Here is a 27,108-nt window from a genome sequence, read left to right as displayed (position 1 = left end):
CTTTCAATATTTTGGCTGTTTCTTAATTTGAACTACTCAGAAAATTATGAAACCTCCAAATGTACATAAATTTATGTATTACGAAATCGTCTACGATGGGTTATTATACTCGCTGTTAAAACTGAGAGTCGTGATTTCAAACCCAGCTGTGGACAATGGGTTTTTAAAGGGCGATAAAATTCTTTGGCCCCATTCAAGAAAACGGACAGTGGCGAATTAGGAAGAATAGGGAATTAGAACTTGGAACCCGGAACCAGATTTCTAGCACTAGTTAAAAGTAGAAGATTGGTCTGGTTATGGTATATAATAAGAAGAGAAGCACAATCCCTCACAAAAGTTACTTGGGAAGAACTACCAGATGGAAGGAGACCTTTGGGAAGACCCAAATTCCTCTGGAATTATCAGGTTCAAAGGGATCTGTAACAAATGGGAAGAAATAGGACCATGGCAGAAGATAGAGAAGTTTGCAGGAAAATTGTGATTGAGACCAAAAACCTTCTGAGGTTTGATGTGCCACAGTGATTGATTGATTGATTGATAAAATCCTTAGCAGGGCTTTCTCTGGAAGGGAAGTAAAGCTGGGAAACCCATGTTGTAGGTTTACGGCATACAGAAGAACATTGTTCATAATAGAGGGCTCCAGGAAAAATTTGTCTGTCATGTCTTGCCCATGCTGTGTAACCTGTTCACTTGAAAGCATTTTAAAATAAAATACTACCACTACTACTACTAATGCTGCTGTTGTATTACTGAACACATTCCAAAAAAAATTACACACACAACGCAGACTGCAAATTTCTAGAAATGACAAGACAAGAAATTTAAAGCTTTATAAATTTTTTCGTTCATTTATTTTCAGACTTTTGCTATCAGAGTGCTAAGTTATCCAAAGGCAGTTACAATCTTTCGGTCATACATTCATAATGCCTGCTTCCTAAATTTTTATTTAAAGACATTATGACACTTGCAATTTTTATTATACAGAGTTATTCAAAAGTCATCGAAAATTTTAAACCCTCTTTGTTAAGAAATAAGTAGGCCTTATGTAAAAAAATAATAATGTAGTTTTGTTCATAAAAGAGTGGGTTTTATTCTGTTACAAATCAATACTGTCGCCTAGCAACTTGATTCATTCACATTGCATGTTACATAATTATTCTGAATTTTATCTAATTTCCTGGACTTCTTGTAAAACTATTGCAGCATTCACATCATGCTTCTTTATCTGCCACGGAATGACAATTTTCAAATTCGTTTACAAGCTTCCCCAATGACGACATATTGCAGGGTACACACATTAATTCATTTAGAGTTCTAAATCTTCTGAATGTGTTGGAACAATCTCTATTACACCCGTAGTAACACTGAATAAAACCCATTCGCATTTGTAGAAGAAAACCCATTATTTTCTGTTATGAACTTGGAGGGGAAAAAAACATTAATTCACTCAACACTACCACAGTCTAGTATATACAGTCACGAAGGTCAATATGTAGTAAATATGCATCCATAGATAGTTGCTAACCACTAGGATCGCTACTATCGCCTCATTACAGACAATGCGAAATAGTATCAGCACAGTCTATTGTTCCTAGTACCCTCAACAACTCAAGCTTCGTGACTGTATATAGGCTACTAGACTGTGACAGTATTGTACCTTCAATTACTGTTTGTTTATTTCACTTGCTATAGCAACGATACAGTACCACAGTCTAGTATATACAGTCACGAAGGTCAATATGTAGTAAATATGCATCCATAGATAGTTGCTAACCACTAGGATCGCTACTATCGCCTCATTACAGACAATGCGAAATAGTATCAGCACAGTCTATTGTTCCTAGTACCCTCAACAACTTAAGCTTCCTGACTTATATACTAGACTGTGACAGTACCTTCAATTGCTGTTTGTTTATTTCACTTGCCATAGCAACGATAGTGAAACAAATGAAACGAAAGTTTGTATGAAAATGAACTCCATTATTTTATGACTAAAACTGCATTATTATTTTTTAATATATTTTTCAATAATATTACAAGATTTTTTAATATATTTCGTGACTTTTGAATAACTGCATACATTACAACACATAGACGTAATTAACGTGCTCAAGAGGGAGAAGTTAAAGAGTTCTTTCTGCAATTTTAACCTCTTTTCATCTCCTGTTTGTGGGATCGTTATTTACGCCAATGATACAAAACACATTCAACACAGCAATAGGACGTGACTGTTTGCGAGACAAAAATGTTGTACAATTTTTATCACACAATTCGGCAAAATGTTTGATTTGCACAAGTAAGGAAATTTAAGTCAATATTCTTATTTGATGTATTTAAATTATTACATAGCAACATATCCAATAATAATGTAAGCCGTTAACGTTGAAAAATTCTGCCCATACACGCTCATAGTATATTCCTGTCTTAATATTCAAGAGCTGAAGGACATATTCATTGGTCATTCTACACTTTCTCCAGCTGTAATTCAGATTTTTCAATCTGTAAATCAGAAAGCATCAATATTGTAATTCAGGAAGTATCCGACTTAATTTAGAAAGTATCATATCTAAATTCCATACCATGTTTCTTTCGATATTTCTGGTCTTCTCTCCTTATCCACTTCTGAGGTTTGGGGCACAGCACATGGAAGGTGGAGTTACATTACCCCAGTGATATGATAGCACGATCATGATTATGTGGCACCAGGAGAGGTCTTAAATCTAAATTTAACCTAAATTCCAGACCATTGACGAACTGTACTTTATCCGGGAATTGAACCCGGGACCTCATGAACTGTAGCCAGAAGCTCTGACCACTAGACCATGAGGCTGGTCACACTAAACTTTTCAATGTTGACATTATTTTACAATATACAATCACATAAACAAATAACCAGTTGTCATGACTACCAGTACCAAACAATATCGATTTTATTGCACAATCTGAATAAAATTACATTAATTGATGTTTTCTGAATTACAAATGCACAATCTGAATTACATGTGACATATTCTGAAATTCACTTCATTAATCTGAAACACAATCGAATAGTTAAGCGGAAAAAAATTGCAAATGGCAGTTTATTTTCCTCTTGCAATATTTTAATATAAACACGTTGCACATGCTTCCTTTTTCATATTTTAGTGAACTCTGTTGGTTGAAAATGAAAGTAAACCTTCAATTTAGGCTGCAGAACCTAGGAGGTTGTGAAAAATGTTACGATGCTATGCATCAATTATTTCTTTTTCTGTTCCTGTAAAATTTTAATTTGGCGCTTAAAACGTTTTTACGCTTTCCTATTCAATTACTGATGCTTTATGAATGACTATTGATCTTTTCTAAATTACAGCTGCAAAAGATTACAATGATTTAACCCAACATACCTAAAACCATAAAATGGTGTGGTTAGAAAAATATTTATACGAAATTTAAAATTATGACTTACCAATGTTATGTTCTTAATTTAATATGCTAGAACACTGCTACATATATAAATACAATATAACAAAAAACGATGAAAAGAATCATAAAATCTAACACGTTTCATTAAAATTTCAAACACAGTTTTCTCTACAGCAATCATGCAAATCGTCAGAAATATCCCTTCATCTGTCAATTACCAAATTTTTATTATAAAATGAGACCTGGATGAATATATAAATAGGAGGAAATTGGTATATGTTAGGTTAAGATGGTAAAAGAGTCAAGGAATGTGTCCCTAAAATATTAAATATTAAACGTGTGTTTTGATTTATTTCTTCTTTGTGTCATTCATTCAGTCCAATTAAGGTTTGAATTAAATACCAAAATGCTGAGGAGTGAAATGAATAATCTTCTTCAGATTCTGCAAAGACATACTTACATTACTGTCAAAGGACATGGTGTACGTAATTTTATGACCCCATATTGAAAAATTGTAATAGGAACTCTGGGCATAATTTATCTGGAAACAGTCACATTCTATTTCTGCAATTTGTTTCATGACAGCCCTATTTAAAACTGAATTACTGAGAAGAAGAAGCTTCATATACACAAATACAGTAAACAGTGATAAAAATAAAAATACCGGTACACAAAATGAACTATTTTATGTATTCAAGCAAAATGGTCCCGAATGTCAGACTCATAGTTACAGAAATTTCTCTCTAAAATCTTCAATTGGTCATATCAACCAAGGAGAAGGACACTTCAGTGTACATTCTGGACAGAGTCGTCGATACAGCCTTTTATAAAGTACAATTAAAGCTTCAGTCATCGTCCAGTAGTACACATAACTAACAATGTTTTCTGAGTAAAACTTGTTTCTGATGTACACGAGACTTTAAGAAATCTGAACTTTCTGTTATAATAATGTAAAAACATGAGCATTTTTCATTACAGACCATCATAATTCGTGGTTTAAAAATATTGAGTAGCATGAAACGATTTTAACCAGACTTGGGGTAATGACACCACTGAACTGTATTACATACAAGTGACGAATCTGACAGACTGATCATATCCGATACACATCGGGTGAATGTTAAGCACATTCAAGTTCAGTTTAAGTGAAGGGAGCAGTTGCCTCGAGTTCAATAAACAGGGTAAAAAAAGAAGACAACATTTCTCTGTAGGCACGAAAATAAAAATACAGTGAATATGATTTTGTGAAAGGTTCAGATCTGAACAAATCAGCACATACACACAACACAGTTCAGAAGTGTCTTTTACCAATTAACTCATCTGTTATACTAATATCACCAATAAAATGGATATACTTCCGAATTTTCCTTGATATCAATGTTTCATGCAACTAAATGTCATATTCAAATTATTATTTTCACTAAATACAACCAGCCTTATAAAGAAAAGTATTTCTTGTATATATAAAACACAAATGTCTCAATAAGGGACAATTTTCATTTCAGGAACCTTCCAACAAAATATTGTAAGAACACCAAATGGTTCTGAGACTTTTGCGAGAAATACATAATAAACTATCTACCCCAAATTTCATACTAGTTATCTATTTGCTGTATCATTATTATTATTATTATTATTATTATTATTATTATTATTATTATTATTATTATTATTATTAGCATGAGTTAAAAAAGGAGATAAAAGGAGAAAATATGAAGTAACAGGAAAAAAAAACAGAAAAGAGCGAATGAATAAGAGTTAAATAAAGAAAAACAAAACAAAAAGAAATTCAGGGAAAAAAAAGAAAGAAAAAATTTAGGTTTATTATTATTATTATTATTATCATTATTATTATTATTATTATTATTAGCATGAGTTAAAAAAGGAGATAAAAGGAGAAAATATGAAGTAACAGGAAAAAAAAACAGAAAAGAGCGAATGAATAAGAGTTAAATAAAGAAAAACAAAACAAAAAGAAATTCAGGGAAAAAAAAGAAAGAAAAAATTTAGGTTTATTATTATTATTATTATCATTATTATTATTATTATTATTATTAGCATGAGTTAAAAAAGGCGATAAAAGGAGAAAATATGAAGTAACAGGAAAAAAGAGAAAAGAGCGAATGAATAAGAGTTAAATAAAGAAAAACAAATCAAAAAGAAATTCAGGAAAAAAAAAGAAAGAAAAAAATTTAGGTTTATTATTATTATTATTATCATTATTATTATTATTATTATTATTATTATTATTATTATTATTATTATTAGCATGAGTTAAAAAAGGAGATAAAAGAGAAAATATAAACAGGGAAAAAAAACAGAAAAGAGCGAATGAATAAGAGTTAAATAAAGAAAAACAAAACAAAAGAAAAAGAAATTCAGGAAAAAAAGAAAGAAAAAAATTGAGGATTATTATTATTATTATTATTATTATTATTATTATTATTATTATTATTATTATTATTATTATTATTATTATTATTATTGTATTTCATCTCACTGCCATTTTCTGTCATTCATTCTCATAATCATTTGTTCTGTTTTGTTTTGTTTTTTATTTTGTGGTAAACTGTAATTGGCTTTTGCTGTTGTTTTGCACATTAATATTAGAAATAAATAAATAAGTAAATAAATAAATAAATAAATAAATAAATAAATAAATAAATAAATAAATAAATAAAATGAATGAATGAATGAATGAATGAATAAATGAATAAATAAATAAATAAAAATTATTATTATTATTATTATTATTATTATTATTATTATTATTATTATTATTATCATTAGCAGCATGAGTTAAAAAGGAGATAAAAGGAGAAAATCTGAAGAAACAAAAAAAAAAAAAAACAGAAAAGGGCGAATGGATAAGAGTTAAATAAAGAAAAACAAAAAACTCAAGAGTAACACACAGATTTTCGAACACAAATCATGATTTTATGCATTAACGGCATACCTGAGTTGCCACCTCGAGTCAATTTGGTATTTATTTGCAGCATTTTGTAGGAAAGCTCCTTGCTTACAAATTATAACATCGATGTTTGTTCAATTCAACAATGATAAAATATAAAAATATAACAAATAAAACAATTCGAAATAACTGCCCTGACCATTACTACTATTTATAAAACTGTTAAAAAATAAAGTATTTATCTTCAATATGAAAATGTCACTATTATTAAATTTTCTTATAAATGTATGACTATATATTTTGTGTCTTGTACATAACATAACATTTAAAAAACTCACACTACTTACAAATCGAGATCTTGAGAACTGTACGGAGTTTAGGACTAAAGTACAGTTTTAGGTGGTGCACATATACAACCCAACACTGTGTCAATGTGCGAGTTTTCAAACAACTTCTAGGAAACTGTGGGTATTTGTACTCTGTCGTCGAAAATGGGAACTAACAAACAGTTTCAGAACATTGTATTCCTGTAAGTCTGTATATAAAGGATATTGTGAAGCACATTTCTAGTAGTCAAGTTAATCACACGAAGTACGGTGCTTGGACAATGTAAAGTTAGTGCACTTAGTCATGGCATTCACGCCTACACACATCACCATAAGAAAGTGCAACAACACAGAATGTGAACAACACACCACTGGTGCCGATCTGAAAGAAGTTTTGTACAAATACCCAAGGGACAAAATTTTCTCTAACAGCTGTGAAAGTTGAAGTTTTACTGCTTCCATATTTACTAAAATTGTAACGAAACTATATGTCTAGAATTTAAAACTGGCCAGAAGTCTCTGATGCCACTCTTCCACTACCACTGGAATAATATGCCAGCTAAAGTATAACAATCAAACAGCACGTATGAAAATTTCCAAGATCATACACAATATTTAAGGATGGAATAAGAATCTTGTTCAGAAATATGGACGAAGCAACGGTACTGATAGTACCGGTATTTTATTCAACAATACTTCGAACTGTCTGTCCTAAAGAGGAAGATCTTTTATCTGAACGTCTAATCCATTTGTTTATTATGCTTGGCCTGTTATATGTACGCTCTTATCCTTCCTGTACTTAATTTCCCTTTCTTGTTCGTTCCCCACATTTCTCTTTTGTGGTCTGTTTTTTTTTTTTTTTTTCACTCTGTGGCCCAGTTTCTTCAACCTTTGTTAAAATGCACCTAACATAGCGTTAATTAACTGTAAGTTAAAAGTATGAATTGCTGTTAAAAATATTGCGTTTCTTCAACTTTACATTTCACATTTTAACATTCAGTTTGTTAACTCTCTGTTAGGACCAGAGATTCTAGAGTTTAACCATAACCTATAATCAAGTATAGGCTCACTTCTGTTTTCTGAACTCTGACAATTGCGATTCTCGCTTGTTTCCGTTGTTTGATTCAGAGAGGATAGAAGTCTTTCTATTCTCTCAGGTTTGATTTCTGCTTCTTTCCTCGTCTGTATCACAATAGCGTGGAGCGGCATATTGGTATTGCTGTTATGAAATGGAAAACACTGGAACAAAAAGAAATAGTGGGACTAATTTCTCTTCGTTCGAAAGAAACCTTCTGCTGGAAATTATTTCGCAGTATAAACCAATTAATGAGAATAAACAAACGGATCTAAGTTGAAAGCGAAAAGTGAGGCTTGGCAGAAAATAGCCTATACCTTTGTATGAACTTCTGGTCTGTCAAATCACAGAAATCAACCCCTCATGGATATCATTTTCTAAATAATCCAGATATATAAGTTCAGCATCTAACACACCAGCCATATTGGATACTTCTATGCTAACAGAGAGTTAAATGATTTAACTGCATGAAATTGGGCAGTTAAATTAACATAGGTTTTAACAGCCTGTTAGTACTAACAGTAGTTGAAGAAATGCTTCAACTGTTAAGTTTACAGTTAAAATGGAATAACACACTGTTATAATTTAACAAAGGTTGAACAAACTGGGCCTGTGTGTTATGCTTTGTCCATTGAGGCAGTCCCGTTATTGGGAAAGCTGAAAGAGTATCTTTCTTGCAAATCAAGATTTCAGGTATAACTCCCTGTAAAGTTGATTTGAATAATTTCGAGGGAAAAATTGTTCCGGAGCCGGGTATCGAACCCGGGACCTTTGGTTTAACGTACCAACGCTCTACCACTGAGCTACTCGGGAACTCTAACCGACACCGATCCAATTTTTCCCTCTATATCCACAGACCTCAAAGTGGGCTGACAACCGTCAAGCAACCAACTTCGAGTGCACACTAACTTCGTGTGACTTAAATTGTGCACTCGAAGTTGGTTGCTTGACGGTTGTCAGCCCATTTTGAGGTCTGTGGATATAGAGGGAAAAATTGGATCGGTGTCGGTTAGAGTTCCCGAGTAGCTCAGTGGTAGAGCGTTGGTACGTTAAACCAAAGGTCCCGGGTTCGATACCCGGCTCCGGAACAATTTTTCCCTCGAAATTATTCAGTATCTTTCTTGTTTCTTTTTTTTTTATTCAGCAAGAAATGAATGTAAAATATTGTCTGCAGCCCTTTGCCTTACTTCCTTCCCAGAGGAGCCAAGCTAAGATTTTATGGCCCTTTGAAATTCCACGTCCTTTGGCCAAGTTCGAACCCAAGAATCTCAGATCGAAGGACTAAACGTGAGAGACATCACAACGAAATTATTCAGAGAAAATAAAAATGTGGTCTACCACAGAAATAGGTACTTAAAAATATATTGCTTAAATGCAAACAAGAAAATTTTAATGCCAATACTTACTTACTTACTTACAAATGGCTTTTAAGGAACCCGAAGGTTCATTGCCGCCCTCACATAAGCCCGCCAGCGGTCCCTATCCTGTGCAAGATTAACCAGTCTCTATCATCATATCCCACCTCCCTCAAATCCATTTTAATATTATCCTCCCATCTACGTCTCGGCCTCCCTAAAGGTCTTTTTCCCTCCGGTCTCCCAACTAACACTCTATATGCATTTCTGGATTATTTTAATGCCAATATACAAAATAAATGTTTCTTTTGCCTTAGAATAATTGCCCATAGACATTTAAACCATGGATCTTGTTGTAAGATTTGCTCTTTCTGAATTAGCTTAGGTTAAGTTAGCTTAACTTCGATTGGAGGTTAGCAACAAAAAGAGTAGGCCTATTGCTAAATCTATTTGAAGTACTGTCTTCCTCCGACGAGTTTAGCGCTGGACCTGAGGTATTCTTGCCATCGGTGCGGGGGGTTGCAGGTAGATTCTTTTGTTGCTACAGCTAAGCCGAGCCGAGCGGAGTGGGAAGTATTGATCGACCAAAAATACGCAGTCTTCTGTCTTCTCCCTGATGTTAGCTATGTTAATATTATATGAATTACTCATGTTAAATATTTCACCGTTACAAGTCATTTTTAAGGAAACATGCTGTGGAAAAGTTTTTTGGTTTTATTCTATTGGAATATTAGAATATGTGTGATTGGTATCGTGAAAAACAGATTCCTATAATGTCATGCGAAAGTCATTTGTTGGTGATATCTTAAATTACAAATCAAGTAGTTTTACTTCTCAAGTGAGTTCAGCAGTACAGTATATTTAAATTGATTACTTCACAAATTTAATTCAATTCTACTAATCAATAAATGTTATGTAGTATGATTCTTCTTTTCATTTATATTATTGTAGTTGTATTATGATTTTTTTTTATTGTATTTGTATTTCTGGTGGTGTGATGGCCTTAATTTCACCAAAATAAATAATAAATAAGTAATAAATAAGTAATAAATAAATAATAAATAAATAAATAAATAAATAAATAAATAAATAAATAAATAAAATTTTCTACAATACTTTCCTTCTCTGAACACATAAGTACGAATGGTTGTATCTCTATCTCGCCAAAAATGCGTTAGAAAACTAATAGGCATACTGCTCTCGTAAACTGGGCGAATGTTTTCAGTATGACTGTACTTCCTTCCAGACTGCCGCTGTCACTGTTCCCTCCCACTCCAGTACCGCGCTAGACTAGTCGGAACCGCATTCCTCTCAGCATTAAACTCCTCAGAGGATGACAGTATATTAATATATACATAAATACGCTATTATATTATAATATAGTAAAAAAATCTATAAACATGAAAATATTCAGTGAAGTAAACACATTATATATGATCGCGAAAATTCTCATACCTTCATTTGGGCGTGAACTCTGCCATCACTCATTCTGCATATGGAAAGCAGATGTACTGTAAATTGTTCAGTGTAATAAGGGCATACCGATCTCCTGGCCACTTTTAAACGTGTTCCATCTACATTACTGATGCATGATATCACTGGTCTATGAATATGTTGACAGCACTATATAAAAATTCTATCCTAAGACTATAAATTTATCATCGTATTACAATATTAATATATGTATTGTATGTTAATATTTTCTCTTTCAATAAACATAAACATCACTGTAATCTTAACCCAGATTCAATATCATTTCTTCAATTTGTTTAGTTTTTGTTATACAAAAAAATAACTTTCCATTTGTGATAACACATACACTACTGGGTGTTCATTTCAAAGTGTGTCATGACGTCACTGTTGTTGGGTCACCGATTTGAAGCGAGTTTCAGCTTATATGCTAGAGAAGTTGCCTATTATTTAAGGCGTTCTTCAATCTGAACTTGAGAACGTGTACGGTATAACTTGAACGTCGTAGCAACAGATGGCGGTCTGTACGGTCTGTGTGCTACCATAACCTCTTTCGAACTGCGTTTTGCGCCGGCAAGTCGTACACAGGGTATTAATTGTTATCATGGGTTGCGTACGGTAACATTCCACAACACAAATCAAATGTTCCGTGTCCACGTTGACCGTCGAAGTTAATGTCAACAAATACGTAAGTAATCGTCTTAATCCTCTTCCCATATCCCGACAGTACGTATTTCCAAACAGTTCACATTCCTGCCACTACAAGCGTTACCTACGTATCGGTACGTACTCTTCAGAATGAACGCCGTACTTCTACCTCATAGGTTATACACCTGAGCTGCGGAAGTGTAGGAAGATTGAATTCTCTAGGCTCATCGGCTAGCCACATGACGGCATACAGCGAGCCATGACACATTTTGAACTGAACACTCAGTATAAGAAAATATCGAAAGAAAATGTTTGTCCGATAACAACATACAGAACATGTGAATCTTCAAACGAGGGACAGGAAGGAGGCCTGTACAAATAACTAATAACGGTTGTGTGAAAGATATAATTCACTGAATCGGACTATGTAGCGCAGGCAGTATAGCACTGGCCTTCTGTGCTCGAGGTTGATCTTTGATCTTCAATCGTCACAGTACCCGAGACACGTGTAGGCTCCAGTTCTAGCTCTCGTTACCTAAACACAGAGTATGCTATGGTCGAAACGAACACACGTGCTTCTTCCTCAATCCTTCAAGTGCAGCTGACGTAATTTTCACTGGTGTTGCTGCATTCATTTCACAGTTCTACCAACCTGTGCATTACTTATGAAATGACCCTCGTATTTTTACACGAAAAGTAAATGTCATTTAATATTTTTCAATTAATACTTGGGGGGGGGGGGAAGAAGCATCCTAAAATTCGAGGTCTATAAGTAATTTCCAATAAAATCTTTCTTGCAAAGTGTCAGTTCTTCTATCTAATTCTGAACTGAATCAATTTTGCACAATATAATTCCTGAGACAAAATAAACAGGAATTATGAAATAGGAACAAACAAGATTTTATTAAATTTTTAAAGATTTCATCATCTCTGAAAATATCCTAAGTTTATAGATTAGAGCAGCCAAAGTTTAAAATCTGTCCCGGGTAAACTTCTTCACTCCATTACTATTCCCGGCATGTAAAACTCTTCATAATATGATGCTACTGTATATAAGTCAGACTAAAAAATTAGAACGATTTCATACGTAGGCACCCTAGAAATGGTAAGCACCAAACATTTTGATTAGGCCCATTAAAACAGATAATATGCTCTCTTATCAATACTGATGAAAAAATCAATAAATGTACTTGTTATGACAATATCTCTTAAGAAAAATAAAAGTACCCATAATATATTAATTACTTTCCTCTCAATCTGCCCTTATACAGTAGTCACAGAGAATAGAAAATCTACTACAAAGATCTCAGTGCTGTAACAACAGTAGTTACAATTTTGCATAAAAGTGGTCAGAGAGTGAAATCCACTAACTCTTTTTGAGCAGACAAGTTAATTTAGGCACTATATCAATTTAACTGTCACACTTCCTATCTATAGAATAACATACCGTCACAGAAAATATTACATTAAACACATATAAATAGTCAATTGTAATGAAGCAATATTAAATATATCATCTCATAACATGTATACATCATTTTGTTGTAAAAAAAAAGTAATACTCAAAGTAAAACGTACTTACTATGTACTGAGTGAGCGAATATTCTATGAAATGTAAGCAAGGCATGGAATTCACGAGATTTCAAGCTCGTGTTTCACAGACCATCCACTCACCCAGTAGAATGTCTTTGGTCATTATTGCCAACATTATACATGTGGCACTGATGTTCCACGACATTCTTTCTAGTTGTAAACATATTTCACATCTTTACTTGCTATCATTCATTCATTCATTCATTCATTCATTCATTCATTCATTCATTTATCTATCCATACCCCTTTTTGACATCAACATCACCATCTTCTTCCTTCCCGACTTTTCTTCTTCTTTCTCTTCCCTTCTTCCTTGAGCTTTGTCTTCTTCTTCTTCCTCATATTACGTCGGTCCACAATCCTCCAATCTGGTGCAATTAAAACCTTCACACAATAGTTTATTCCAAGATCCTTTCTTCACTAAAGCATCGAGCATGTACTCGACTGAAAATCAACAATTAAAAACAATTTTAATAACAAGAGAGAGAGAGAGAGAAACAATTCCTCCGGCCTTAATTAAGGTTGACCACGAGGATCCGGAAATTAATAGCAAACAAATATAATCAATTAAATATGAATATTGTTATAAAAATAAAATGTAATAATTAAGCACCATTGATTATATCAATTATAAAATAAAATCTTAGAAGATGACTATAAAATTATACTTATAAATAAAAGATTTTATGTAAAATTAGCATATCTTTAATTAAGGCCTTCTGAGTGGTATAAATGAAACTGTATAATCTGCAGGGAATCTTTGAGAATTTGCGAGATGATTTTTTGAATTTCAAAAGATAATATTCAAATTTTCAAATTCAAATTTATTTACAATTTACATTTGAAATGAATACATATGTATGGATATGCTCGTGCTCGGGTACAGTCCAGTAGTCTACATAAATTATTTAAAAAAATGATATGTAAATTTTAGTAAAGAATTCCGAGCACCAAAAAATAAACCTGTCACTGATCAATTGAAGAGAGGGATGTTATACTTGGCACTAAGGTAATAATAATACCAAATTCTATCCACCAATCCAGGCCAATAGTATAAATTTGAAACAATGACAAAAACACTAAATAAAATGCAAGAAATCTGAATTGAACTGCGACCAAATGGTAAAAAATGGAAACAGAAAAAAATGGCGTGAAATGTTTATGCTGTTCGTGATTGTTATCGTGAGCAAGTTTGGGATTGTAAGGATGTTTGGGATTTGAAATAAAAGTTTGATATTTCTTTTCATTTCTGTCTTCATACTCCCCGCATTTAAATTTAACAAGGCGGAGCCTTCTCGTTAACTACTTCATAATCGCTTCCTCATTCCAGGAGGCCTAGTCTGCGGACAACAATGCAATTGATAGTCGAAACGATTCACACATCAACATGACGCCAATGAGTTGTTTGAAATTGTAATGAATAATAATGTGTCATTACAGAGAATTGGATTCATTTGGAAATTAAAATAAATTCATTAGACTATGTTAGATTAACTATTTCTGTCTCTGTACTCCTCCCTTTTATTAATCATCCACATTTGTGTACGAGTAATAATGAATATTTATTTATTTATTTATTTTTTTTCTATTTATTTATTTATTTATTGTCGCTTTAACTTATAACAAAAGTCATATCGCGACACGAATTAATTTTAACAATATATAACATTTAGCAAGTCGTAAAATAAAAAAATAAAAAAGAATATTACACAATTATTATTATGTCACATTCATTTGTTCCTCTTTGTGTTTTATCACGGCTGACTGGATTCGAAACTATTTTTTTAACATAATTATAATAATTTCAGACATCCAAGACCTACTGTAATTAAGTTACCAGATTTCTCGACTGTCAAGCACAAATATTACACGTTCAAAGAAATGTGACTTGGCACGGTAAAACAGAAGCTAATGAACTACTGAAATTTCTTGGCAGGAGGAAAAGGACGTGAATATGCTTTCAATTATTTTAGAGGCTGATCCCCTTAACCTCAATGATTTTTAAATTAACCACACTTCTTAAAAACAGACAGCGCATATGTGAAAGTAAAACAAAAGACGTCCTTTTCAACAAATGAATATTGACACTCACCTTCTTTTCGTTTCCCACGATGCTGTGTTTTGATTTGCCACTGTCGCCTCTGTCTTGTTCAGCATCAGTCATATCCTGATCCTTCACAACACCGACTTCACTTGAAGCCCCTGTCCAAAGATAACAATGTTAATCATGACTTTGAAAAAACAAACACCATGCCTTCACTAGTAACCAAGACCCAAACTTTTAGAACCTAAAAAACTAAAATTAGTTGCTACTTAGATATAATATGTTATACGACAATGAAGAATGCATTTTTTTTAAGTATGTAGACTAAAATCTTTATCAGTCATGCTAAAATGCAGTCCTCAGGAAGCATGAACATAGCTCACTTTTACGTTTTTCCACAGACTGCCTTCCATCAAGAACAGCAGACTGCGCAGAAGTTGGCTTCTTACGTCGAAGAGCACTGAAGAATCTCGCCACTCTGCCTTCTGAAAATCATAACCGCAGTTTCTTATCACTGGCAGACTCATTTCTTGCTATAAAATTGTAAAAATTGTAGAAAATTACTAAATTGTAAAACTGTAAAAATTTGTAAAAATTGTAATTGTAATATTGTAAAATTTTGACTTGTTCCACATCTTAAAGCTTCATTGCTCATGTAAGATCTATGGAATAAAATAAATAAATAAAAAATAAAATAAAAATGTATGCAGTGCTTTGAGGTATAATCCTATAAGAAACAGGACTTTTCTTTTATGAACTTTTAAGGTAATTTCATAGAAACAATGGAAACTATGATGTCATCGCCTCCTCTGGGTTATTTTCCACTATCAGTGTAAGTTATTACGTAGTAAGATGGTGATATTATGATTGATGGAATTGTGTTGTATAATATTTTCACATTTTGAACGTTTTTGGCATTTGAGAGTTGGACATGGTGGCAAGGCATTCTGTTGATTGTGATCAACTGATTATTTTATTTTGAAGAGTGTGAAGAGTTGTATTGATTTCTGAATACTGTATGGACTTACTGGACATGGTTTGGAATTGAATGGATTACATCAGCTGCTTGTCTATATGGATGACGTGAATATGTTAGGAGAAAATCCACAAACGATTAGGGAAAACACGGAAATTTTACTTGAAGCAAGTAAAGAAATAGGTTTGGAAGTAAAACCATAAAAGACAAAGTATATGATCATGTCTCGTGACCAGAATATTGTACGAAATGGAAATATAAAAATTGGAAATTTATCCTTCGAAGAGGTGGAAAAGTTCAAATATCTTGGAGCAACAGTAACAAATATAAATGACACTCGGGAGGAAATTAAACACAGAATAAATATGGGAAATGCCTGCTGTCAAAAAAGCTGAAAGTTATAATTCATAAAACAGTTATATTGCCGGTTCTGCATGGTTATGAAACTTGGACTCTCACTTTGAGAGAGGAACAGAGGCTAAGGTGTTCGAGATAAAGGTGCTTAGGAAAATATTTGGGGCTTAGAGGGATGAAGTTACAGGAGAATGGAGAAAGTTACACAACACAGAACTGCACGCATTGTATTCTTCACCTGACATAATTAGGAACATTAAATCCAGACGTTTGAGATGAGCAGGGCATGTAGCACGTATGGGTGAATCCAGAAATGCATATAGAGTGTTAGTTGGGAGGCCGGTGGGAGAAAGACCTTTGGGAAGGCCAAGACATAGATGGGAGGATAATATTGAAATGGATTTGAGGGAGGTGGGATATGATGGTAGAGACTGGATTAATCTTGCTTAGGATAGGGACTGATGATGGGCTTAAGTGAGAGCGGCAATGAACCTCCGGGTTCCTTAAAAGACATTTGTATGTATTTATTCACACTGCAAACGTAGTAATCTTGCAGTGTAGGCTTTCACGGCCGGAGTCTATAGAAGTAGATACATTTTCCGGGCTGAGAGGCCGTGGTCTATTAGTTGGTTTTATACCAGACGTTTCGTCTGCAACTGCGGCAGACATCTTCAGTGGAGTGGTATCCGAGGTCGCAAGACTCTTCTCGACGCACTTCTTCCCCCGCCTACATAGAGAAGCGATCGAAATACATAAACATAACAACAACTTTAATCGCAAGGAAGAAGGCGTAATGCTAAACAAGTGTTGGTACCCGGTCCTAAACAGAACAGATAAGAAGCCACTACAACAAAAGGACGGAACCCAGAACGGGAGCAGCGAACAAAGCGGCGCGGACCGCAGCGACAACAGGCCTCGGCCCGCGAGCCGCACTATAAATACGCTCGCACAACCAGACACAGGATCAGTTGCCTCAGGTACGCCGAGAAGAGTCTTGCGACCTCGGATACCACTCCACTGAAGATGTCTGCCGCAGTTGCAGACGAAACGTCTGGTATAAAACCAACTAATAGACCACGGCCTCTCAGCCCGGAAAATGTATCTACTTCTATAAACGTAGTAATGTTAGTAAGTAAGTAAATATGGAATTATTCTAGTGTAGTGTACGAAGGCTTGTGTAGATTATGGAATGTAGTGTATGGTAAAGATTTGCAAGAAACCTGAGAAACATAATTATCCCTACGAATTTATTTGGGTGTGTGTGGAAAGAGGACAGCTACTACGGAAAATACATGATTTCAATTATTACACTAGAAGACATTAAAACTAGACAAAAGTGCCAGTAGAACCTCCTATAGCCTGTTGATAAAGCACAAACTGCAAGTAACTGCATGGGTAAGAAACCTATTGATGGTACTGTTCGAAAAAACATTTCTCATTTGCGAACTTCTCATATCAGAATTTTTTTATAATACAGCAAAAGTAACATGCTTGGACAAGAATATTATATTTAACCTTTCTTCTCAGACTCTATTTTGACATCAGAGTTATCTTCGTCATCATCATCACTGCTGGATTCACTCTTATTTTCATCAGACTTGTCGCCAATATCTTTGATTTCATCTTCAACTTCTGAAGTCTGAAGAACTTTACTACGTGCACTGGAAATAATTTCCTGAAACAAATTAAATAATAGACTCAAAATACAAAGTAAGAATCCTGCTCGAGTGCAGTGTTGTATAAATGTTGTATTGATTTTATCGATTATATTTATCGATATCTATGTTAAAAAAATATTGCATTGTTAGAAGATTGTTATCAGTAGAATTCCTGGCTTTAAGTAAAATAAAATGTCTGTGAAATTTACATGAGTCATGATTATTATTATTATTATTATTATTATTATTCATTGATTAAAGTTCACGTTAACACTTTGTTTGTTAAAAACATAAAATTACTTAGTCACATGTTAAAAAGTGTTAAAATTTTAAAAAAGGTATATATGGTACCTTCGACAGACGGCCCGTTTCGATGTGATGTTACGTCTTCATCAGTGTCTCCTGAACTACTGGTGATCTTGAGTTCTGTGATGTGCATTTGTCGATTGTAGGGATGGGGGTATGTTGCTCTTATGGTGAGGGCTGGTTGTTTGTGTGTTATGACGTATCATGACGTCGAATAATGTGTGGGTATTGAACTGTAATTGTGTATTAAGTATATGTTGTGGGTATGTTATTGTATGTTTATATATTTCGTACTGTTCTAGGATGTTTAACTGTGAACTTTTTGGTGTGATGTGTAAAATTTCCATATCTGTTTCTATATTATTGTAGTCATGATTATTGTTGATAATGTGGTCTGCATAATTTGATGTGATGTAGGGTTTGGTTATAGCTTTAATATGTTCATTGTATCTTGTGTGAAAGGATCTTCCTGTCTGTCCTATGTAAAAATGTGGGCAACTATTGCATTTTAGTTTCTAAACTCCAGTTGAATTATATTTATTTGAATATTTAATGTGATTATTTAGATATTTCTGTGTTGTGTTAATTGTTTTGTATGCTATCTTGTATTTTAGTTTTCTGAATGAAGTTGCAATTTTGTGAGTATTGGTATTGTGATATGTTAATGTTATGTATTTATTCTCGCGTGCTGTTTGTGTTGGTTTGTTCTGTTTTTGTTTTGCCTTTTTTATTAGTGTGTCTATTATGTTAGGGTTGTATCCATTGTCTTGTGCTATATATTTTATTGTGTTTAATTCTTCAGTGTAGTTGTCATTGTTCATTGGTATATTAATTAATCTGTGTGCCAATGTCATTATTATTATTGTAAATCTTGTATTACTGGTATTATTATTATTATTATTATTATTATTATTATTATTATTATTATTATTATTATTATTATTATTATTTAATTCTTGCTTGCAATAAAATCTTTGTAAATCTTGTATTATTATTATTATTATTATTATTATTATTATTATTATTATTATTATTATTGTAAATCTTGTATTATTATTATTATTATTGTAAATCTTGTATTATTATTATTATTATTATTATTATTATTATTATTATTATTATACAGTGAAACCTGGTCAAATCGGAACCTGAATAATCCGGAACCCTGTCTATTTCGGAACAATTTATTGGTCCCGGCGAAATTCGTATGTATTATGTGTAATTTTTCCTGAATAAAACGGAAACTGTCCAACGCGGAAACGGAAACTGCCTGCTACTGTTCAAAACGGAAATAATATTTTGGGCCCACTGCTTTAATTTAAACTATATTTTGAAACAGCGTGTAATTTCAAGGAGTATACGAAATATGCAGGTCACTAAGGAAAAAAAAAAAAACAAGTTTTCCTTGCAAAATTTTAGAGGGTGCGAGGGTGTGTTGGCCTGTCGGTCATAAATTTTATTGCCTGTTGACTAGGCAGACGAGTGCCTTCAAAGGTTGTCAATGCTTCACATCCATATATTGTCGTAGCTAGACAGAGCGCAAGTGTAGTGATTTCTTGGTAAAAAAGTTGCGTAAAATGTGGCATTAACATTAAGTGACGAAGTGAAAGTTATCAACTTAAAGGAAAATTAGAAGCGAAGTGTATGTGAAATAATATTGAAGTTCAGTTGTGGAAAACTCAGGTGTGACACTTTAAAGATAAAGTTCATAACGAGTGAGTGGCTTGCGGCCAATATTGGTGACTTAAAAGAAACCAGAAAGCAACTGTTTATGTGGAAATAGACGAACTGTTGTGGAAGTGGGTTCTTCATGACCTTTCAAAGAACATGCCAATTTCTGGATCTATTCTGCAAAGCAAGCCATTGAACTGAGAAATAAATTACATAAACCAGAATTCAAGGCTTCTAATGGATGGCTCCTAGTCTAATCACGGTAATTAATAATGTGCAGTGATATACTGAACATTATTGTAATACAGTGTTAAATATTAAACTGAATGAGATCAGTAAACTTCAGCAGTGTTTAATGACTGATGAATGAGTTACCATAAAATTTATACAGAAAAAGAGATTTTAACCAAAGTGATTCACCAACTGAATAAGCGACAGGAAGCTAATTTAACGTGATTAGTAATAAACGGAATATTTTGTACTTCTTGCAGTTTGCGGCATGTTATGTTGTTTTTCATGGATACGAATGATAAAATATTCCATTTTAATGTAACACCTGAATAATACGGAAACCTGTCCACAACGGAAAAAAAATTAGGACCATGTCACTTCCGTCTTGAACAGGTTTCACTGTATTATTATTATTATTGTAAATCTTGTATTATTATTATTATTATTATTATTATTATTATTGTAAATCTTGTATTATTATTATTATTATTATTATTATTATTATTATTATTATTATTATTATTATTTAATAATACGACATACAGTTTGTGGAAACAAAATCATAAGCAGAGAGGAGAAAATAAAACCAGAATCAGTTGAGGCGAGAGCCCACCTTTTTACTCTGCTGCTTCCTCAGCTCGGGCTTGGCAGACTGCAGTGACAATGCTTCGTCGATGTCTGCATCGATATCGTCAGAGTCGCTGCTGCTCTTCTTGCTTCCAGATAAGGACGACTTCATCTCGAAGTCATTCTCCACCATGATCTCGTCCCTCGAGTCCAGCAACTCCTCCAAATGATTGCTTTGGCTGTCGTGGAAGGAGCCAGTTGTCTCTGGGTTGTTGTTGGGACTTTGAAATGGAACACGTTGCAAAGGTGGCAACGAATTTCGATTGTTGACAGGCTGAAAAAAAAAACAAATTATAATCATTAACTACTATACAGGGTGATTCACAAAGAAAGATCGTAACTAGGGGCTCGGATTTCTATGACTTAAAATATCTGGAAATATACATGTATTCATACCAGAAAAAATATATATACAGTAGCGTGCAAATTAATCCGAACACGACATATTTTTACATTTTCTGTCATTGTTGGCCTCACAGCTGCTCATACCGCTTTAATTGACATCTGTAGTACGTGTAATTCCATTGTTGAAGGTCTGTCATTTTTTTTTTATAATATGCGACATTTTGCCTATCGTTTTGTACTTATTAGCATTTCAGTTGTGTTGAAGACTTAATACTGCAATCCTGTGTACATTCTGTCGTCTTCACATATGGATACAACTTCACGAAAACGGTCTAAAATCATAACATTAGCAGAGCATTCTTCTATGACACAGAGGCAAATTGCTGCAGAATGTCACATCGGTTTGGGTACTGTTAATTCGATCATAAAACGATACACGGAGACTGGATCCATCACACCCCAGAAAAAAGGAAACTGTGGCCGGAAAAGGAAGACTTCACCTGCAGATGATCGTTTAATTGTCAGGAAAAGTAAATTAAATCCAAGACTAACTGCTGTCGACTTAACCCGCGAGTTAATGGCTACCACTGGGGCGAATATTCACGTCACAACAGTGCGGCGTAGACTTTTGGAAGCTGGATGAAGGGCTCGTAAGCCTATTAAGAAGCAACTGCTAACCCCTGTTATGTGCAAAAAACGCTTAATGTGGGCAAAATTACATCAACACTGGACAGTGAATGACTGGAAGAATGTACTTTTTTCCGATGAGTCTCATTTCGAGGTCCACGGCCACTGTGTTTCTTACGTACGGAAAGGATCCAAAAAAGTAACAGCAGCTCATCTCCAACAACCACCCAAATGCCCCCCTAAAGTAATGTTTTGGGGTTGTTTTACACATGAAGGGCCTGGAGCATTAATGCCTATCAAGGGAATGATGAATTCTGACAAATATATTCACTTATTGGAAACCAGAATCGTACCCCAGCTGCAAAAATCATTTACGGATGGCAGAGGTGTGTTCCAACAAGACCTGGCACCATGCCATACGTCTCAAAAACTACAGAATTCTTCAACAAGAAGAATATTCAGGTACTCCCCTAGCCAGGCAACTCACCTGACATCAACCCCATTGAGCACTTGTGGTCAATTTGCAAAAGAAGAATGCAAAAAATGGATTGTTCTACAAAGGAGAAGATGATTCTGCCCTCATTGGTGTATGGTTTCGCGATGAAGAAATGAAGAATATTTATGGGAAATTAGTGGAATCCATGCCAAATCGTCTCAGAGCTGTTATTAGGAACAAGGGAGGCCACATAGATTACTGAGGTATGTCTTAGATCCTTTTTTTTATCCCATTTGAGTGTTTTTGCATAAGTAATTACGTTGTTCGGATTAATTTGCACGCTACTGTATATGACATAAAAATTAGAAAATATGACGCAAAATAAATTAAATATTTTCCAGAAATTAGTTAGAAAACTATATTAACCATTCTACAAAATTTTTTTTTTGATATTAACTCCTTGTATTGGTCATATTAGACTGTTCAGCTTATAAAAATTGAAGGGGGAAAGAGGGATGAAAAATGTCTAACGTTTGTCCTCTACGTGACTAATTATTTTACAGCTATGTTAATAGGGTGAATTAATACCTGGCAATAATGTAGTTGGAACCTCTTAAGTGTCACATGTGTGGGAGGGGTGAGGGAGTGAAGGTGAGACCAATCAGCAACAATCTAGCCATATTCCTAACATTCTTTTGTCCTCTGTGTTTTGACAACTTACTGCTGGCGAATTCAGTTACCTTCAAACTTCATTTTATAATAAAATATTTCTAAGAAAAGGAAATCCAAAATAAATAACCAAATGCAAACAAAAACTCTTGCCATTAATGATACAAAACGTGTGAATAATACGGTACTTGGAGTACTGTTAAAACTATTGATTACAATATGGCCAAAAAATGCTTTTATGCTCGACCATGCCGAAATGTAGTAATTATACACCTGGTAGCAGACCTTTAATGCATGTCATTAAAGTACACCTACTCATTAAAGGTCAGGTCTTTCAGCCAATGACGACTCAGGTTACAACTGTTCAGCCAATGACAGGTCAGCTTTCTACCGTTATAAAACCGCAAGTATCGATTATTCTCGGATATGCAATCGAAAGAGAATTAGCGAAAAGTCACGGAGGCTGGAAATCCAATACTGTCGCAGAAGGTTATGTTCTGTTACTATAATAATTAGCGTTAATTGTAAATAATATTCAAATAAATTCAATTTGTCATCTCGTTTTTCAATGTCTAATTTAATTTCAATGTTATCTCTGTAGGTTCTTATGGCCTAGCAAGGTCAATGTGGACATTTGTTCCTCGGAAAAAATCAATACTTTCGCGTCTGCGCACATCTCACAACATACGGGACATTGCTCAAAAATTAATAATATCAAGTTAGAAATATGGTCGAGCATAAAAAGTCGTATGAAACTCGCCTATAATGGTAATTAAGAAGCTCGTATGAAAATTATGAAACTCGCTTGCGGTCGTTTCATAAATATCCGTACTCACTTCTTAATTACCTTCATTATAGGCTCGTTGCATAATGTACTATTATACCATTTTTGATCAAATATAACTTTATGCTAAAATATGGTAAAATATGCATTTATATGACCAATGAAAACAATGTCATTGTGTTCAGATAAGCTAGAAATGTGTTTAATTTAACTACCACTGAGCCTTTAAGGTTTATTAATAAACATGCAATCTGTTTTGACAGCGTACCAGTAGCTGCCATCATGTTCTGTTGCAGAGTGAGGTTGCGAAATATGAGAAAATGTTTTGACAGTGTAGCTGAAGAAGACTATTTAGTGCTTCGGTTACTGGCCAGTTACAGAATAATGGGTTCGATTGTGAGGACTGAGGAGATTAAGAGGGATGTAGGGATATCATCACATTTGAAGCTAGCTACCAATTCTAAATGGACGATACTTCTTTCGTCTCTCTCACTCTCATATAAACACACACACTTTCTTTCTCTCAAGCAATATTTATCACTAGACCACGGAACTTTATGCACTGAAAACCTGAAAATATGCAGGATCGAAATATGAGCTAAAAATTGAAATATACGCAGTAAAAAGTACATTTTAGAGGTTTAGTAATACGATATTATAAATTAATAGTAGGGGAGACTGTTGTACCTTTAAACACTTTTCACATTTTATTTTTTTAAATTTTGGGAAATGAAATTTTTTAAATGAAAAAATGCTTGAAATAATTATTGAAGATTCCTTTACAACTTCCTGTATGTATTTTCCTGTTTTACAGATCTATTAAGGATGGAAAAAAATAAAATGAAGGGATATGAAATGTGTTCGAAGGTACAAAAGGATCATGTACCTTGGAACACACACTCTTGCAAGCTGGAACACATGGAATATAGGGGGGAATATAGCTGTAAAAACTGACAATCATATTTAAAATGTATTTGCAATCATAAACCAGAGCAGGCTTCTCTGATTTAGATTTTATTTCCTGGAGAAGCAATAACTGCTTCAACAGGTTTCTTCAAGGCATCCGAATCAATTGGGGACCTCTTAACTCCAGACTTACTTCGTGACATGACCTTAAAATAAAAGAAAAACAAAAACCGATAGTATCGTGTAATTTGGAACATGTTCCATGGTACAAGATGTTTTGTGTTCAAAGGTACAAGAGGGTGCACGTTTAAACAAATATGGCTCCGAAATCTAAGAGAGTCAAATAAATCATGGAAATTAAAATATGTTATTACTCACCAGATGATAGGGAACACACTGTACTTGAAAGATATTAACAAATCCAATCTGGTTTTGTGTTAGAAAACATATATCAATGAACGAAATGTTTACTTTTGGTACCAAAAAAACTTCTTTTGTCTACGGAACTCACACTTTGCAATAAATCAAACCAAAACTACGACCAGAGCTACTTAGCGGCTTTCTCTACAATCTACTTCATTTTGAGTTCTCTAGGTAGCAGTAAAAATTAAAAAACAAAAAATGTTCAAAGGTACACTATGCTAAAGGTACAACAGTCTCCCCTACATTATGCAACGAGCCTATAATGAAGGTAATTAAGAAGTGAGTACGGATATTTATGAAACGACCGCAAGCGAGTTTCATAATTTTCATACGAGCTTCTTAATTACCATTATAGGCGAGTTTCATACGACTTTTTATGCTCGACCATATTTCTAACTTGATATTATTAATTTTTGAGCAATGTCCCGTATGTTGTGAGATGTGCGCAGACGCGAAAGTATTGATTTTTTCCGAGGAACAGATGTCCACATTGACCTTGCTAGGCCATAAGAACCTACAGAGATAACATTGAAATTAAATTAGACATTGAAAAACGAGATGACAAATTGAATTTATTTGAATATTATTTACAATTAACGCTAATTATTATAGTAACAGAACATAACCTTCTGCGGCAGTATTGGATTTCTAGCCTCCGTGACTTTTCGCTAATTCTCTTTCGATTGCATATCCGAGAATAATCGATACTTGCGGTTTTATAACGGTAGAAAGCTGACCTGTCATTGGCTGAACAGTTGTAACCTGAGTCGTCATTGGCTGAAAGACCTGACCTTTAATGAGTAGGTGTACTTTAATGACATGCATTAAAGGTCTGCTACCAGGTGTATAATTACTACATTTCGGCATGGTCGAGCATAAAACAATTTAAAGTAATAAGTCATATTGCACAGAAGAGAATTTTCCTATCAGTAGAAAAAAATTTGTCTTCAGAAACCCATTTCTTCAGCGTCTATACTACGTAAATCTATTTGTTATCAATCAATTGATATCATTTAATACAAAAAAAAAAAAATATGCATCTTGATTACACAACACCTCCACATAGCCTATGCAGAACACATCACAAATGCTAACCACACCCACAGAGACATCAACACAGACATGGAAATACTACACATCCAACCAAAAAGTCAGAAACTAAACACACTAGAACAATATGAAATATACAGACACACGAAAACACACCCCAACGAAATTCTCAACACACAACTCAACTTCAAAACACACACACTCTTTGACTCTACACTATACCACACGAACGCACCCTCACAGGAAACAGAACAAGAGGCGCCAAGACCAACAACGACCAGTTCTGAAGATGACCCATAAATAGGTCGAAACATGTAAACAAGGTACGTTGGAGTTTAACACAGGAAAGTCTGATCATACATATTCCGAAACAACTATATATATTAAATACAATAAAAATATATTAAATAACTATTATATATATACATTAAACAATAATGGACATATTAAGTATTAAAACAAAAATATTAATTAAATGAATTTACCCCTGTATGAGCAATTCTCGTAGTCAGGGGTTCAAAATTGTACTACAGATAGGCGGAAACAAGAAGAAAATGAACAATAAATAATGTAAGTAATAAAAATAGCATAGATTACAAACAATAGCCAATGACGAGAAATTGAAATACTGAATGATGAAGAGTATCAGGAAGTGTTATGATGAGGTATACTCAATGTGCCGGTGATCTGAGATCGAGTATTTAGGTTATGGTTGGAACATAAATATACAAGACGAGACAACAGATAACTTGGAGTTGAGGTGCACAGAATTTGAAATAAAAGAGAAAGACAGTGTAAAGTTCTGTGATCGTTGAGTCAGAGCCAAGATTAAAATTCGAAAAATGGTGAAATATGATCATATTGTCAGACATTGCACACATATCTTATACACATATTATGAACACGTTGTAATTTGTAGTGAACAACACATCACAATAATCAAAGTGCGGCATTACGAGTGTTTGAACTAACGCCTGTTTCAGTTGCACGGGAAAGAAATGCTTGAACCAACTTAACGAGTGAATAGACGAGCAAATTTTTTTACAAGTGCGGTTTACTTGGTAATTCCAACTTAATTCGTTATCAAAATATATTCCTACATTTTTCACGATAGGTGAGTAAGGAATTTCAATATTATTAGGGCCTAAGTGTAATGGCCGGAATTTAAAGAGTTCTATGTTTAGCCCATCTTCTCCTAAGGAATAATAATTATAATAATTT

At 33.8% G+C, this 27,108-nt stretch overlaps 1 protein-coding gene across 1 annotated transcript in view; it reads right to left on the bottom strand.

The window, feature by feature from the left end:
• Positions 1-10,033: 10,033 nt before the first annotated feature.
• Positions 10,034-27,108, bottom strand: part of LOC138701283 (X-linked retinitis pigmentosa GTPase regulator-like) — a 50,934-nt gene continuing 33,859 nt past the window's right edge. The window contains exons 11-15 of the mRNA XM_069828055.1: positions 20,634-20,921; positions 17,670-17,829; positions 15,208-15,309; positions 14,873-14,982; positions 10,034-13,224 (exon numbers count right to left, since the gene is read on the bottom strand). Coding sequence (XP_069684156.1) covers positions 13,201-13,224; positions 14,873-14,982; positions 15,208-15,309; positions 17,670-17,829; positions 20,634-20,921 — 684 coding nt within the window. The 3' untranslated portion in view covers positions 10,034-13,200. The remainder of the gene's footprint in view (positions 13,225-14,872; positions 14,983-15,207; positions 15,310-17,669; positions 17,830-20,633; positions 20,922-27,108) is intronic.

Source organism: Periplaneta americana, chromosome 1 (genome assembly GCF_040183065.1).
Source record: "Periplaneta americana isolate PAMFEO1 chromosome 1, P.americana_PAMFEO1_priV1, whole genome shotgun sequence".
Taxonomy (NCBI): domain Eukaryota; kingdom Metazoa; phylum Arthropoda; class Insecta; order Blattodea; family Blattidae; genus Periplaneta; species Periplaneta americana.
The sequence above is the reverse complement of the archived record's forward strand: the minus strand, read 5'-3'. Positions and strand labels throughout refer to the sequence as shown.